The 17887-nt window shown below is 39.3% G+C and overlaps 1 protein-coding gene across 1 annotated transcript; it reads left to right on the top strand.

Annotated features, from left to right (window-relative positions):
• Positions 1-584: 584 nt before the first annotated feature.
• LOC126375153 (F-box only protein 11) lies at positions 585-17715 on the top strand. Its single transcript, XM_050022012.1, has 14 exons — positions 585-962; positions 5051-5297; positions 5869-6036; positions 8031-8235; positions 8473-8695; positions 10013-10237; positions 10972-11216; positions 11576-11902; positions 12358-12552; positions 12982-13287; positions 13846-14026; positions 14970-15117; positions 15314-15412; positions 15653-17715. Exons 1-14 carry the CDS (start codon positions 866-868, stop codon positions 15780-15782), a joined length of 2796 nt encoding a protein of 931 aa, XP_049877969.1. The 5' UTR covers positions 585-865; the 3' UTR covers positions 15783-17715.
• Positions 17716-17887: the final 172 nt, after the last annotated feature.

The following is a 17887-nucleotide window of genomic DNA, read 5'->3' as shown; positions in this document are numbered from 1 at the left end:
GAAAAAATACGAAAAATCTCACTCGATACGACTCGACAACCGCAGCCGTTACGTCTTGTTTTTTTTTTTTTTGTTTTGGTTTTCCCCGAAGGGTAAGGCAAAGGGAACTATGCCCATACAGCCATGTCTGACGTATTTTTTTCTTGATGATTAATGAAATGATGAAAGGTGATGATGATGAAACCTAAGCCCCCACCCTCGGAGTAGACTCCTACTCCGAACCCCAAACGAATTAACTCAAAAGTCCGCATAAACTTTTGAGTTATGAAGCGGCTTCCTGACACGAAGCGAAAATAGGCAGATACACTTTGTTTATTGAATACTCCAATATAATAACACTCGCGAATGTCTTCCGACTAACTTAATGCGATCATTAACCACAAAACACCACTTCGTATTAATTATTTAGATCATTCAATGAAGAAAGCAACTGTCCCGTTCCCGTTTCCCGCCAAAAAGCCCCGTTACGTCTTGATTTGAACGCAATGATAAAAGAAAAAAACAAAACATACTTTCATAGATGGCGCCACCATTGCTGTCGTCGCCATGTTGAAATTGAAATTTTTGAAATCCGCCATATTTGCTGGAAGAGTCGCCCATTGCTTGCTAGGCTGGTGTGAATTTTTCGTAGTTTTATCTAAATAATGACTTTCTTAAGTTAACAATTATTATTTTAGATTCAGTGATTAGTGTTTAATTTGCTGAACATTTAAGTTTTTGTCCATATTAGACTGGTGTGCTATGGTCTTTATTTCCCGTTTCGTTACCTCAATCTAATCTAAACAGAAAATGGCCGACGGTGTTGGTGCGGGTGTCTCCTTTGTTTAGGCCTGAATTTTAGTGAAAATAAGTGCTAAAAGAAATAATGCCTAGTGCCTCGTTTTCCTCTTCGCGTTCTTACGTCCGTAGATCGCGAAGAAAAGGCGGACATCGAATACCTCTTCCTTCTAGGACACAATCGAGTAAGTAATCCGGGTCGGCAATGTCGCCCCAATCTTTACGATGGCTCGTTATCGACATTTCCATAAATGTGCAACGTTTGAATTGCACATGATTCTACTTACGCTAACTTACACAATATGATCATGTACAAATCATAGGGCCATGGCAAATTGTTAATGGATTACTGTTGTGAAACTTACAAACGAGAATTACTACAAAATTATTTGGTCGATCATTGTTCCTCGTATGTTGATTGACATGTAAATTCTTTGGAGTTCGTTACGTTGCACATTTGGCGAAGATATTGAATAGCGCATTTCAGTGACATTTTGCGCAATATGGGTATTGATTTGCCGGATGAAAACTTATTTTCTCGACGTGACGAAACAGCTGTTCTGAAACATGCCCGAATCGTATTTGTGTGCCGTACAGTTACGACACCTCTTACTTGATGCATTACAAGTAAGCAACTATAAACATTCTGTTTGGCTCTTTCTATTTGCATTTGGTAACAAAAACGAAACGAAATTACACACTTATCAAAGACAGTGATATTTTTTTTGTAAAATGATAAATACATATATTTCTTGGCCGACTACACAAATTGGTAGACAGATACATTACTCATTTTTGTACAACATTCATTTGCCATTTTTTATAACCTATTGTACATTTATTAATTCCATGTCTATTATGCAGCATATTTTAAAAGTATAATTTTTTACAAATTATCTTTTATTTTCAAGCCAAATGATTGGTTTTTATGTAATCATTGTTTACTTGAACTCAGTAGAAATAATATCTTTTTAGGTGATACCTATTAACAACAGATAAGATAGTGGTAATAAGAGAGACAATGGATTTGTTTATTTATGTAAAGAAGGGTGTGTTTTCAATATTTAGCATTGTCTTTTGTGTACATTAAACAGCTGTGCTAAAATCCAAGAATTTCATGTATACTATTTCTGTTTCAGTTTTAATGGAATAACTGAATGTTGAGATAAGAACTATCAGTATATTGATATGTGGTTTTGAGCTAAATAAACATTATTATATCAAGACATTTAGATATTTAGTGGAAATATTTACAAAGGAGATCATCGGCTCTCCATACTTTGGCCGGCCCAAATTCGAAAGTGCCGGCCAGAGAAAAAAAATGTGTCGAACCTTTCGAGTACATTGCTGTGAACATTTTTTACTATGACACCAAACGTGTATGACCATTAGTTTGGCTTTAATTGGATTTTAAAAATCTCGATTTTTTCATACATTTTGTAAAAAAAATATTATGTCCGTTGGGAATAAAAGGGATACAGGCGTATTACAAAGGACCGTTAGAACATTTATTAGTATGGCGCCAAACTTCTATGACCATTATTTTGACGTTTATTGTACTTTCTGTTTTGGTTAATATGTTAAAATGCCGGCCATCGAATTAAATACGTCAAATCTGTCTAATAGTTGCTTCTCAATATTTTTTAATATGACACCAAATATCTATGACCATTATTTTGACTTTTATTGGAATTTACGTTTTAGTTCAAATGTGAAAAGTGCCGACCACCAAAAATACCATGTTGAGAGTATCGAGTAGATGCCTGTTAACATTTTTTTCTATAGCGCCAAACGTGTATGACCATTAGTTTGCCTGTTATTGTATTTTAAAATCTTGATTTCTTTTTTGTTTTGTTTAAAAATAAAGTGCTTTAGGCAAAACTTGCGGTACGGCGGATTACAAAGGACCTTTAGAACATTTAATAATCTAGCGCAAAACATTTTTGACCATTATTTTGACTTTTATTCGTCTCTCTTTCCGTTTTGGTTCAAATGGGAAAATGTCAGCCAGCGAAACAAAATAAGTCAAACCTTTTGGTAAACGACTTGAAACTTATTTTTTTACTATATTACCAAATATCGACTTTGGCTTTTATTAGACTTTTTTAAAAAAACTTTTTTTATATACATTTTAACAATGACAATAAGCAGAGATTTTCCTATGACTAGTTATTAGTCAGATAAATACTTTGTGTTTTTGTTTTGTGTGTTGTTAGGTGAACTTCTATATTAATACTATCTGATTTTAGATATGACGTTGGCTGTAGTTTTTGCATTCGACTCAAGGTTACAGCCTAAGTTTAGGTCGAATTATGGTATTGATTCATCTTGACCGTAGATGGACCACCCTCCAAAGATAAGCTTGCCATCTAGTGACGAAACTCGTATTTTGGCATGACGTCTGAAGTAGCTGTTAGGGAAGACAGGAGTCGGGCATTTGTACTTTGCATGTATGCCGATCACAATGTCCTGGTGCTACTCGGCCGACATAGCATTGTACCTCACTTTTCTTTAAAAAAAATAAGCTTCTAAAGCGTTTATCACCATCAGGTGAGACAGTGGTCAAACGAAAACCTATTTTTGATTAATAAAAATGTGTCCAAAGACGACCACGATATTACGCCTTTACCTGCATTATCGGCAGATAAAACTTTTTTCGCCAATACTCCAGATTTTTGAGAAATCTAATTGAGTTCAAAATAGTGGTCATAGACGTTTAATGTCATAGTAATAAACATTCTGACGATCCTTTAAATAACGCGCCTGTCATATTTTATTTTATAACAAAATAAATCAAGAATCGAGATTTTAAAAATCCAACAACAGCCAAACTAATGGTCATACACGTTTATTGTCATACTGAATAATGTTTACAGGTTTTTTCTCGATAGTTTTGACATGTGTTTTTGCTGACCGGCACTTTTCACTTAGAAACTAAAACGTAAAGTCCAATAAAAGCCAAAATAATGGTCATAGACGTTTGGTGCCATAATAATAAATGGTCAAAGGGATAAGTTTTAACGGGATATACCATTATTGTTACTTGGCCGGCACTTTACATTTTCACCAAAAATGTATGAAAAATACAGTTCTTTTAATTCGAATAAAACCGAAGATATTGACCCTACAGCTTTGGTGCCATAGTAATAAATACTCAGACGGATAAGGTCTAACGGAATATAGCAAAATTATTTTTTGGCCGGAACTTTGACTTCTGGGCCGAAATCCGATGATCTCCTTTGTTGCACTAATAAAAACAGAAAAATTGAGGCTAATAGTCTAAAATGTATTCTAGAACAAAAATTTATTTATTTATTTATCTAATAATTACAACTATAAGTTACCATACAGGCACATGCCCAAGGCGGTAACTTAGAAAATATTCATATATTGAATATCTTGAACCTGATAGGTAGGTAGGTATATCAACTGAGAATTATTTCCGGTCACATTACTACTAGTCTTTCTGCTATCCTAAAGTGGAGGAGCCTTCTGGAAGCAACCATCCACATTATAGTAAAGGTCTATGTAGACATTTAAGGTGGTTTTAGTAGTCAAACATGACTGAACTTCACTCTCACATTCTTACAAACATCATAAACCTTACAACAGAATAAAATCACAAAACAATTAAAACTTTAATCTGGTACCCATATGTATTGACATTGCCTGCTTGAATATTTATAAGCTTGTATCTAAATACAAAGTAAAGTTTCTGGCAATAACATGAATATCTCATGTGGGAATGACTCATATGTTAATTATATCAAAACTTTACTGTCTGCCCAACTGATCTTTAAGTGCAATCACATTAAATTTAGACAATTATAGTGTGAAGACATGTCTATATTTACACTCTGTACCACATTTTCCCTCAAATAGGTCATATGTTTTGGCAACAAATCAAAATTGTAATTAAGACTTGACTGCTAAACATTATCTGGAGTAAGCTAGTCTAAAGTGTGATCTTTTAATTTTATGTACATACCTCTAACTCAATACAGCCTATCAAGTGTTACATAGATGTTAGTAGGTCTAGCTAGATAGTAGAAAACATAATTATGATAGATACCTTTTAGCTAAAACTTAAGCCTTCATCTTCATAACTATGTATGTAAGAAACAACTTTACCACATACATATTCTGAAATGAAAACTACAAGCTACAATGACGAATTTACATGGTTTATAATTAGGTACAATTTTCCTAACACTGTTGATTACTGCACCCTAACAACAAGATACTCTAAAACAAAAACCTTTGTATGTTCCAGCTGAACCATGTGAGTCAGTCCCTTGCCCACAAAACAACGTGCCAGCTGGGAGTGCAATGGCGGCGACCGCGTGCGCAGGCCCGAGCGGCAGCGGCGGCGGCGGCTCGCCCCCGGTGCCGGCGGCCGCGCCCGCCACTACGGCTGGACACCACAGCCCCTACGACTTGCGCCGCAAGTCGCCCCCGGCGTACCATGAACCTGGCCCCTCGGGCACATGCTCTCTTCCAGCCCGGAAACGGCCACGCACGTAAGTACTCGTGTTTCTGTATGATAAAAGCCGACTGTTCCATCAATTTCCGACATTGTGTAACAGGGCATACCACTTTTCTACTAATTCCTGTAGACTGCAGATATGGCATCAAATGGTAGGTAACATGTTATTTTTTATCTGTAAAATTGTTGTTCCCTGAATGAGTTGAAACTTACAAAAACTCACAAAAAGACAAAATTGTTAATCCCTTTCCTTATACCCTACTTAGTGTCTCACATTAATTTACTCATCAACATTCCAATAAATAAGCAGAAATTATGCCTTGTTCAATTATGGTGATGCATAATTAATGAGTTTGTTTCCCACAATATAATGCATAACTTAACCTGACTGGTCTTCAAACACTTTCACAGTTTGTTCAATTTCCCTATCTTTAAATAATTTATGCTCACTTGTAGTACTATAGTGTTAGACATGTACTATTTTATACATGTTTGCCTGGGTACTTCCTCATTATACAAGTTGATATTAGAGTCTACTTTCACTTTGAATACCTGTATATATATACATATTGAAATGGTTAGCTAAGCCATTTCGTTTTCCACAGATCGCTGTCGCAGGGCGTAGATGTATGCAATGTATCTCAGTACCTTCAATATGAACTGCCAGATGAGGTGCTTCTTTGCATCTTGTCACATCTCACAGAGCGGGATCTGTGTCGCGTCGCGCAGGTCTGCAAGAGATTCAACACTATTGCCAATGACACTGAGTTATGGTAAGTGTCTAAATTATACAAGAATAGAGTTTAAGATAGCTCCGTATGACGACGGTTATCGCGCGTGACTCGCCCTTTTCCTCTCCTTTTTTCATTCTCTTAAGAGATGATTGGGGAGATACAAACTATCTCTTGTTTTTTGTATCTCAAACTATCGCCATACTGAATTTTATTTGAATAGGTTTAGCGGTTCCAGCGTGGAATGGTAACAGACAGACATATGCCAGTATGGATATTGGATAATTCTTTGCAAAACATACAATTCAAAATCAGTGTAATATAAGTCTAAAATAACATAAACAGTCTGTATGAGTCCCACCACTGGGCACAGGCCTCCCCCAGCAATCAACCGGACGGATGGGGTATGGAGCATACTCCACCACGCTGCTTCACTGTGGGTTGGTGGACATGTTTTACGACTAATAGTCGGGACCAACGGCTTAACGTGCTCCCCAAAGCACGCAATCTATACTTTTTCGGACAATTCGGTGATTCAAGCCTGCAATGTCTTTGGTAAGGACAGTCTCACAAAGTGATTTCGACAATGTCCTCATAGGAAATCAAACCCGGACTTCCAGATCGTGAGCCCAACGCTCTAACCACTAGACCACGGATAGATACAGTAACTTGTAATAAACTATAATATTGTAGTAATCTATCAAAATATTTGTTTCAATGCAACCATCACAATAGCACTTTCATGCCAGTTTAGACCTTGATAGAATGTAACCAGTTTTAATACTAAAATAAGTTATAATACATATAACACAGAACTAGACCCTTAAATTAGTGTTACTCTTTAAGCTAGATATTCAATCCAATAAATTAAGGATAGCAATTTTTATAAACAAAAATTCTGTTAAAAATCTGCTAGTAAACCCGTATTCCACGACGTATTTTGAGGTCGTTGACCTTGCGCGCCACCAAAACAATCCCGCGGTCACAGACCGTCGGCCTACCTTGCCCTTTTCGCTTATTGATGTCCTTACCACTATGTCTCCTATACTAAACTGTAGCGAATAAAAATCAAAACACGTTCAGCTGCTTATCATCCCAGGCATGTCATAGAAACTTCTCTTATATAGTGGTGTTTGTGAGGTGGAGTACCAACCTCATCAACAACTACTTATTTACATCAGAAAGTAGTAACCGGGACAAACGGCTTACCGTGCCTTCCTAAGCATGGATCATCCTATTAAAGACTATAAAACTGACAGAGGGATTGTTTCCTTTCTAATGTGCATTGCAATATATTGAGACAAACCTCTTTCAGGTTTAGCGTTGCTTTATAATGTATGTAATGTTTTAAGATGTAACATTGTGAATTAAGCTGTAAGCTCCCCAAACAAAATAAAATAAATAAAAAGTAAGCTACTCGACTACGAATTACGGCCCTGAATTCATTTACGTTTCTACCAATCTAATTAGCTTATTGTGTGCCGCTTTACCTAGCCCTTAAGTGTGCAATGTTTATATTCTATTCTATGCGCGGGGCGGTGAGTTTCCGGTTCATACATAGTTTTATTCTTTATAGCTTTATCCCGCGGTTTCGCTTGCTTTAAATGCGGGGCAACACGGTTCCCCTATCTAAATGTACCAATTTTTAGCTTCCTACCTTGAAAAATACGAAAAGTCCCATATCAAATTTCACCGCCTCTTTGAAAGGGTTGCGGGCAGATTTCCAAAAAAAAATGTTGCACGATTTTTTGTTAGTCACAAATAATCCGCATACAAATTTTTAGCTTTCTACCTTGAAAATTGCGGAATGCTTCATACAAACTTCCAACGCCCTTTTGGGGGGTTTTAAAGAGACAAAAAGTAACCTATGTCACTCTCCATCCCTTCAACTATCTCGTCAATATAGTTACAAATCACGTCAATTCATCGCTCCGTTTTGCCGTGTAAGACGGACAAACAAACATACACACACATACACTTTCCCATTTATAATATTAGTATGGATTCTATGATCTTACTCTACGCTCGTTCACCAGGAAAAGCCTATACCAGTCGGTGTTTGAGTACGACACGCCGCTGATGCACCCGGCGCCGTGTCAGTTCGAGTTTGTACCAGTGGACGAGTGCGACGCGGACAACCCTTGGAAGGAGAGCTTCCGGCAGCTATATTACGGGATCCACGTGCGGCCCAACTACCGCCCCAAGAAGGATTCGCGTATCAAACACTTCAATACTATTAGGGTAATGATTGTTTTTAGCTGTTGTTTCTAAGATTGATAATGTCATGTTGGCATTTTTGACGAAAAGTAGTTACAGTAAAAATGGAATTTTAATAAACTTACTAAAATTTGTTCTTAGTAAACATTCCCAGGAGTGCTATCATCATAAGATACATAAAAACACACCACTCTCCTATAGAACTCTCATCTTTATCTTGTAAAAGTTTAGAACGCTTTTACAAATATACGTGTACAATAGGCGGCTCTGGAGTATGTGGAGGAGCGCGGCGGGGCGAGCAGTACGGCGGCGGCGGCGTCCCCGCCCAGCAGCTCCGCCAGCAGCAGCTGCGGCGGCGGCGCGGCGTGCGCGTGCGCCAGCGGCGCCTGCGCCTGCCGCCGCGTGGCGCCCGCGCTCGTGTTCGTGCACGCCGGCACCTACCAGGAGGAGTGCCTCGCCATCGACACCGACGTGCAGCTCATTGGTGGGTTCAGTCCTTCATTAAAACTGATTGATTGTGTTCACTCCCTTATATAGTTCTTGCAACTCATGAAAACTAAAGTCTCGGTTGTGGCAATGTTTATATATCGAGGCGGGGGACCTTTAGACCCTCGGGGGGCGGTTATGTTGTACACTGAGTCCTCACAGCAGGCATCTAACTACTCACGCAGCATGTTTCTTATGAGCATAGTATGTCATTACACATGTTCTAGATTACGTTGTTTTTAATCCTCTTGATTTCCTTGTTGCCTCTTCTAGCGTCCTGTCAACTACGCACGACGTCTCTCGTATTCCAGATTTGAATTTGAAACCAATGTTAGGAGTACTGTGTTGCCATTATATGGTACGCTACCTGCTCCATCCAAAAGATACGTGTTTAATGTGTGGATACTCGCGTTCCGTTATGCACGCACATCCAATACAATAAAATACTGACTATTAAAGCTAATGTGAAGCTTTCTTTATGTAAAAAAGCTTATTATAAGATTAATGATTACCTAAATGATAAAAATGTCTGGTGTTAAATGTGTTCCTCTAGTTATTAAATAACTTGTAATTTATATCCTCATGATTTAAAAGATGTGTTGCTGTAGCAGTTTCTTGTCATTTTTTCTCCTCAACCATAACACCTTGCGAAATGACGTAAATTCAAAAATGTTACATTGACCTTCAACAAGTTTATCCATGATAATTACGTTGAATAGATGATTCTGATTTCTGATTACTGTCTTTGTGAGTAGCAAGAACATTACCCTGATAAAAAGCTCGATTAGAATGGTTTCGCTCTTGGCTGTATAATATTTTTTGTCTAGCTTTCATTCTAATCAAACTTTTAACCGGGATAAGGAATGAAACACAATCAATCAGCTTTGCGTTCAGATTTTCTGGTGGTGGAGTATTCAGTCTATTAATTGTCACCATCTCCATGACGAAAAGGGTACTTTTCCCCAGTAAAAACAGTGAAAAGTGGGTTTTCTTCACTATGCTATGCTCGTGATTCCATTGTAGAATATTTCTAGTTTGTAAATTTAAACTCGGCAATCAACCATAAAACATTACTTTGACTTTCGTCTTGTAGAACAAATTACTATTCTCTTCTTATTTCCATTCAATAAAGTGCATTTAGTTTGCAAAATTTAGTTTTTTTTCTCTGATATGAAGTCAAAGCACGCTACAGCTTTTTATTAATCTTATTTTTGGCGATTTAGTTTGTTTGGTGATATTTTTTTGTCATTTGTTTTTTACCACTCAGTAATCTACATGACTAACAATGCACCTATCTTACCTGCTCTGCTTCCAGGTTGTGCCTCAGGCAACGTAGCAGACGCGGTCATCTTGGAACGCGAAGCCGAGTCGACGTTGACGTTTGCGGAGGGAGCGAACCGCGCGTACGCGGGCCACATGACGCTCAAGTTCTCCCCGGACGCGACCTCCACCATGCAGCACCACAAGCACTACTGCTTAGAGGTGTCCGACAACTGCTCGCCCACGGTCGACCACTGCATCATACGGAGCGCTAGTGTTGGTAAGAACATCATCATGAATTTAAGAGCCACGCTCTTGTCGGTGTAGCATTTTCCATTCCAGTCTATCAAAGGCCAACTCCTTGACTTCCCTATAAGACACGACGTTAACCTTTTCTTTAATCTGTTCCATGTAAGCTCTTCTTGGTCTTGCCCTTCCTCTCTTTCCTTTTATGATGTTTTTAATAAATTCGTCGTGTCTTATTAGGTGTCCAATCATCGCCTCTTCTGTCCTCAATAATTCTCAGTATTTGTCTCTTTTCCCTTACTCTTACTAGCACTTCCTCATTTGTGGTAAGAACAAAAGACGTTATTTATAAGGATTCGAAAAAGATGAAAGTTATTTAGACGTCAGACCTGTATTATGTTATGTGGCTTGGTAGACCCTGGGCCTTAAGAGTTTTGTTTTGTACTGTGTTATTATTAAGTTCCCATTTGACTACAATTTCTTCTGGTAAGCTACGATACAGTCTAGGAATATTGTTACCAAATTGTTTTTTATCCAAATTGCTCTAGCATATAAAGCAGGAAGAAGAAGAAAGTGGTTACTTACGCAATCGATGAGAACAGGACAACTGCTCAAATTCTCTTTTAACAATGGCTCCTCTAAGTGGCATGCTGGAACGGTTTCACCAGGTTTCATGCTAAAGCACACCCCACGTCAGATATTAATTTTGTACGCCGCATAAGACAGTTAAAAATGACAAATCATCACCAATGCGTTTATTCTTCACAGTCGGTGCAGCGGTATGCGTGAGCGGCGCAGGAGCGAACCCAGTGATAAAGCATTGCGACATTAGCGACTGCGAGAACGTAGGGCTGTACGTAACAGATTACGCCCAAGGCGCGTACCAGGATAACGAGATATCTCGCAACGCGCTCGCCGGTATCTGGGTGAAGAACTTCGCCAACCCTATCATGCGTCGCAACCATATACACCACGGGAGAGACGTTGGTATATTCACATTTGAAAATGGATTGGTGAGTAATGTTTTCATTAAGTGGTCGTCGTTTTGTGCTTTAGTTAGTATGACAAAAGGTATAGGATATTTGAATGGCTTTCTAACAAAAAAGAGCGAAATAAAATATCTTCATTTTTATTCAAGCATGTCATATCCAATGTTCAAATTTTATTAACTTATCGCGCCTATCTGACCGGCTTCTAGACAAATGCCTCCCCTTGATCTCTCTACTCTCCCTGATTCTGCCCCAACTCCAATCAATCTTGATAAGCTTAGAGGTCCAAAACTCCAAAACCTATTAGTAATAACTTTGTTCAAAAATATTATTTAAGACTATTTTTGTTTCTCTCAATAAGAAACAAAATTTCTTGTCCGCAGGGTTATTTTGAGGCGAATGATATACACAACAATAGGATCGCCGGTTTTGAAGTGAAGGCTGGCGCGAACCCCACCGTAGTGCACTGTGAGATCCACCATGGACAGACTGGAGGCATATACGTCCACGAGTCCGGGCTCGGGCAGTTCATAGATAACAAGATCCACTCCAACAACTTCGCTGGGGTGTGGATCACCTCTAATAGTAACCCTACTATACGCCGCAATGAGATTTACAACGGACACCAAGGAGGAGTATATATCTTCGGTGAAGGCCGCGGCCTCATCGAGCACAATAATATTTACGGGAACGCTCTAGCTGGCATACAGGTAAGGCGCCATGCACATCTTTCTGTTACTCGACCTGGTATGCCTACTTCTACTTTTAAAATCTTAGTTTGTTGCGGTCAAAGTTATTTCTACCTCCGTTTATTTTTAGTGTCTTCACGAAAATGTAAAGATTCTCAAACTCTGAGAATGTAGATAAATATTTGAATAACTATTTAAAGATTGCTGTTTATTTCTCACCTTGTCTTTCACCAATACCACAGCGCGGACACTTCATACAAACACATTGTTTTACACAGTCACTACATTTCCGTTATCGTACAAGCGCCTCTGTATGTGTGACATCTGACACCGATTCAATTGAAGACTAAGACCTGGAGGGTCAGTTGCCGTACTTAGTATTATTCTTTATTCTATGGCATTACCTAAAATCTACTTCCTCACTACTACTATTCCAAATAAACAGCAACATTCTCAACTATATCTGCTCTCCACAGATCCGCACAAATAGCGACCCAATAGTGAGACACAATAAGATCCACCACGGGCAGCACGGCGGCATCTACGTGCACGAGAAGGGGCAGGGCCTCATTGAGGAGAACGAAGTGTATGCCAACACATTGGCTGGTGTATGGATCACCACCGGCTCCACGCCCGTGCTGCGCCGCAACCGCATACACTCGGGGAAGCAGGTCTGTCATTGAGCTTTGCTATAAACTAGATTGGAATCATCCACATCCTGTCCTCATCTCAAAATGCAGGCAAGCAGTTGTGAACTACTCATCTCTACTTATTTGGTGCCGACAGTACTTCTTCCGGCAGTCGGCAAGTTAACCCTTTGAAATCGGGGTAACTCTCGAAAATACGCAACTCTTTTCCCTACTATAGTACAGTGATATTTGCTTATTATAGTATCCTTACTTTGCCATTCTAGAATTTTAAGTGTTTAGCCAAGTCTGTCACTAATTCTCATATCTATCTACACATAAGAGAATTATGTCGGGATTGAAGCAAATGAAATTCCATAGTCTCTGCTTTCCCTGGTGGGAAGCACGCGTGAATTTATGTATGTATGTAGTACTCATAACCTCGAGAATTATTAACACTATTGTCTATTACAGGTCGGCGTGTACTTCTATGATAATGGGCACGGCAAGTTGGAAGACAACGACATATTCAACCACCTTTACTCCGGCGTGCAAATACGAACTGGGAGCAACCCAGTAATACGCGGCAACAAAATATGGGGAGGGCAGAACGGAGGAGTCCTAGTGTACAACGGAGGCCTGGGCCTCCTCGAACAAAATGAGATCTTTGATAACGCCATGGCCGGAGTGTGGATAAAGACTGACTCCAACCCTACACTTAAGAGGAATAAGATTTTTGATGGCCGTGACGGTGGCATTTGTATATTCAATGGCGGCAAGGTGAGTTTTTGTGTATCCTGTATATTTTTATAACATAACATAACATCATGCCTGTGTTTCCGAAGGGATAGGCACCCATAGTACATATACCCACTCCTCGCCAGCTGTGTATAAGTCCCATGAAATAGAGGGCGACCCTACTGCCATTAACCGGGTACAAATACTGGCACCGAATATTTTTTAAACGGCCTATTAAATTCTCTTTGTGTTCTATTAGGGTTCAGAATAATCTTTCCAACTGAATCTTCAAATGGCTGATTTATTAAGACTGTTGTTTTGACCGACCTTGCTCTTCAAGATGATTGTTTTTCTTTTAAACAACTTTTACGCACAAAAATGGAGTTTACCTCAATAACGGTGCTGCTTATGGTGAACAAAATCAAATTAAAAATTTAATTTGGCCATTATAGACATAGTGCTGTCCTTTACTTGCTACAAGTGCAAGAAAGCGACAGAGATAGTGTTGAAACTGGCAAATTAAGATAAAGTTTGGGTCTGCCAGAATCTTCTTATTGTTGTAAGCAAAATATAAGTAATAATTCTATTCCTATATTACAGGGTGTTCTGGAAGAGAACGATATATTTCGCAACGCGCAGGCGGGCGTGCTGATCTCGACACAGAGCCACCCGGTGCTGCGACGCAACCGCATCTTCGACGGGCTCGCCGCCGGCGTCGAGATCACCAACAACGCCACCGCCACGCTCGAGCACAACCAGATATTTAATAATAGATTTGGAGGTAAGTACACGAATGTAATGGTTGATGATCCGGTGAACTTTGTATATTTTATCACTGTTTAAGCTTTCTCTATGCTTCCACGAATATTTCAAGACTAAAGTTAGCCAAATCGGTTCAGCCGATCTCAAGTTTTAGCGAGACTAACGAACAGCAATTCATTTATGTTTATACAGAGTGTTAGACATAGTAACGAAAACTTTTGTTTAAGCCATGATTCTGAGTTGATATCAAGTGGAATTTTCCGTGGCAAAAGTATGGAACGGAAAATAATTTTATAAAACACGTAAGATTTTCGTGAATTTTCCGACACGAAAATCCACTTCATATCAATTCAGAATCATGGTCACCAACACCCTGTAGATTTGGAGGCACACAAATGTAATGGTAGAGGCGTCCTAGTTACTAGCAATGCGCAGATGAAAAGTCTAGGCGTCGATGTCAGCTGATCGTGTTCCAGCTGAATTATTTAAGACTGAAACTTTACAGGCAAATACAAAAAAGCCACGATTAAATATTTGTACGGAAATAATTATGAATGTCTATTCAGTAGACGTAAAATATTTGCCACAGTCCCGCCATTTTATACCTGTATTCAATCAACACTTTCTTCGCTCCCAAGTCGTAGTCTAGTCTGCCACCAAACTCCTTGACCACGCAAACTAGCGTGCCAATGCTCTCATCAATCAAGTACTTTGATATTTCTCAATTTTATTCAGTCCCTTGTTTGTATGACGTTGAATATTGACATCGTAACTTCGTGACGCTACATACTAAACGACAGCAACCGGCGTGGATATGGTGGTAGCATCTGCTTCATGATGCCATCGCGTGTTAGTCGCTGCCAAACTATTAAATTAAATAGACCTTCACCTCAAGGCGGTTGCATACCAGGGAGGTGACAAGTTGATTCGCCATGGTGTTATAACTTGAGTGTGTTGCGCAGGTCTGTGCCTGGCATCGGGCGTGTCCCCGCTGGTGCGCGGCAACAAGATCTTCAGCAACCAGGATGCTGTGGAGAAGGCGGTCGGCGGCGGACAGTGCCTCTACAAGATTTCCTCATACACTTCCTTTCCTATGCATGATTTTTATAGGTAAGACCAATAGTTATTGTTGTGCTATTTCTAAGAATAAATGATGTTAAAAACTCATCTGCACTGCACTAGATGTACATGAATTTACTATTCAGTGCGTCTTTTGAATTCCCTCGATGTCATAAGTAAACTCTCGAAAATGAATATGTTCATGCTGTGTTACCATACTAAAATAATCATGACACCTGTTTTACAGATGCCAGACGTGCAACACGACAGACCGGAATGCTATCTGCGTCAACTGCATCAAAACGTGCCATCAGGGACACGATGTGGAATTCATTCGCCATGACAGGTAAACTGACATTACTGTTGAGAAGACAATCCAAAAGTTTCATTTTTCATAGCATGTTATGTCCCACTGTTGAGCAAAGGTCTCACCCTTCTCCTTTCACTTGTCTCAATTCTGCGCGCTCTGTTTTCTAAATGTTCTGGAAGAGTTTGAATAAAGAACAGAAATATAATTTGCTTCTTTATATCTCATCTAATCTCATCAACTTATGTTATATGGTCATTATGTTTCGTTTTGTGGTAGGTTCTTCTGTGACTGCGGTGCAGGCACGCTGTCGAACCAGTGCCAGCTGCAGGGCGAGCCCACGCAGGACACGGACACGCTGTACGACTCGGCCGCGCCCATGGAGTCGCACACGCTCATGGTCAACTGAGCCGCCCGCTAGGCGCCCTGCGTCCCCGCCATAGCGCCGCTGCCCCGCCGCGCCATTACCCGACACCCACCCACGCCGCGATCCCTCAAACATCCAACGACGACGGTCCGAAAAACTTAGCTCGTAATACCGGTAAAGTATTTTTTGGAATGTTAGTTAGGTAAAGTTCAAGGTTGTAAAAGTTCGGACCGGCTTGCCAGTTTGAGGGAGCGCGGCGTGTGGCGGCGCCCGTCCGCCGCGGCCGCGGCGGCGCCCCCACCGCGCTTCAGGCAGTCTGCCACGCGTCCGATTACAGTATTCGTCGGAAACTTACTATGAACATTATTATTTATTACTTTAGATATTATTCGCCGGACTGCAACGATTTTATTACTACAAAAGTTATTATTTTCTACCTATTCTATCGTAATGTGTGATTTTACACTTGTTGTCTATTACTGTACTCTAGTTAGCCATTATTTTTATTACCTAAAACTACATTGTATATTCTCATGTTGAGGTCGCTGATTCTTTGTACTGTTTGGCGCGTACTATTCGTATAACCGATATGTATTTTTCAACTTTGTATTCTATAGTTCACGAGGAATCGTATTTCGGGCATTTGCTGTATGTATTGTGTACGTAGAGGAGGTTTATTTCAATCATCGGTACTTAATAATTATGTCGAGTAGTATCATGCATTCCCAAATTGTAATCATACATAATCTCAAAAAAATCACATTGATAATTAGAATAATGCTATTCGTTTTATAAGATGTACTGGTAGAAATATTTATAGTATCTACTATAGTTTCATAATCATGGGGAAGATGTTTTTATTTTCGTCAAAAAAAATCCTATAAATAATTTAGTTACGTAGTTTAGTTTGTCTGTCCAGCGACTGGCGGTCAGGATGGCTTCATTGTAATATATGATATGGATTTTATCTATTTGACGAGACGATTTCATTTTATTTGAGCATTTACCGTAGGTCTCCTGGCGACGGCGCTGGGAGTATGTGCAAGGTTTTAGTTAATAAAGATAGTAGTGCCGGCCAGTGACACCAGGCAGTGGTGCCCGGAGCCGGACGCCGGCCGGCGGCGGCGCCTGCGCGAGCAGCGACCAGGGACGCGGACGCGGCGCACTTTCTAATCTCTCGTTTAGGAGTCTGCCTCGCCTAACTATTTTGGCGCCCCTAATGCGCTTTGTAAATATTTATGTCACACAATAATCGAAATGTAGTAATTAATGTATTTGTATCATTATATTTTTATTATTGATCACAACATGTATGTTTAATTATGAATTACGTACGTTATGGCCCGGAGCCGCTTGTATCGTTGGTTTTCGCTTGTATCGTTGTGTCAGCGAGCCAGTAGATAGCAGATATCATTAGCCGGGCGCGGCCCGCCACTGTATATTAAGATGCAAATTAAGAACGAATGTGCGTATTTAATTGGAAAAGATCTTAGGTACAATTGATATTTTATTATATTGTTAATTTAAATTTGGTATTGATATCGATCGAGAAGCAATGTTAGGAAACTGGGAAGAGCCGTGCGTGAGCGGCCAGAGTGCTGATAGTGATAAGTTAGCCAATAAGCTATAATGAAATCTAAATTACTCTGTAATCACTATTGCAAGTTTCGAATTGTTAAATCTCTCCATAGCACGGTATGTTCTAAATCTGCTTTTTTATAATCCTCAAATCTGTGATCAACGCTAAATGTGTAAGTGAAGATATTTTAGTTGAACCCACGAACAGAATTATGACTTTAATTGTATCGTCAAAATTATTGTGGCGCCGATGCATATATAATCTTGAAAGTGAAATTATTGTTATTTATTGAATTGTCAATATGTTCTTAATTTATTGAATTCAAATCTGGATATTTTGTTTATACATGAATGAATACCACTGTAAAAGCCGTGATATACATCATATAATATTATATATCAGAATTTTATTTTATTTAGAATAGAAACCCACAAAATTGCCACCACATATTATCCCAGACACTAAGTTACAATTAGAGAATAATTAAGAATACATTCTTGTTTTTAATTTACTATTTATTGTTATTTAAAATCAAAAATATTAAAAATAGAATTCTATATACACATGG

Source organism: Pectinophora gossypiella, chromosome 18 (genome assembly GCF_024362695.1).
Source record: "Pectinophora gossypiella chromosome 18, ilPecGoss1.1, whole genome shotgun sequence".
Taxonomy (NCBI): Eukaryota; Metazoa; Arthropoda; class Insecta; order Lepidoptera; family Gelechiidae; genus Pectinophora; species Pectinophora gossypiella.
This window is presented reverse-complemented; position numbering and strand designations above follow the sequence as displayed.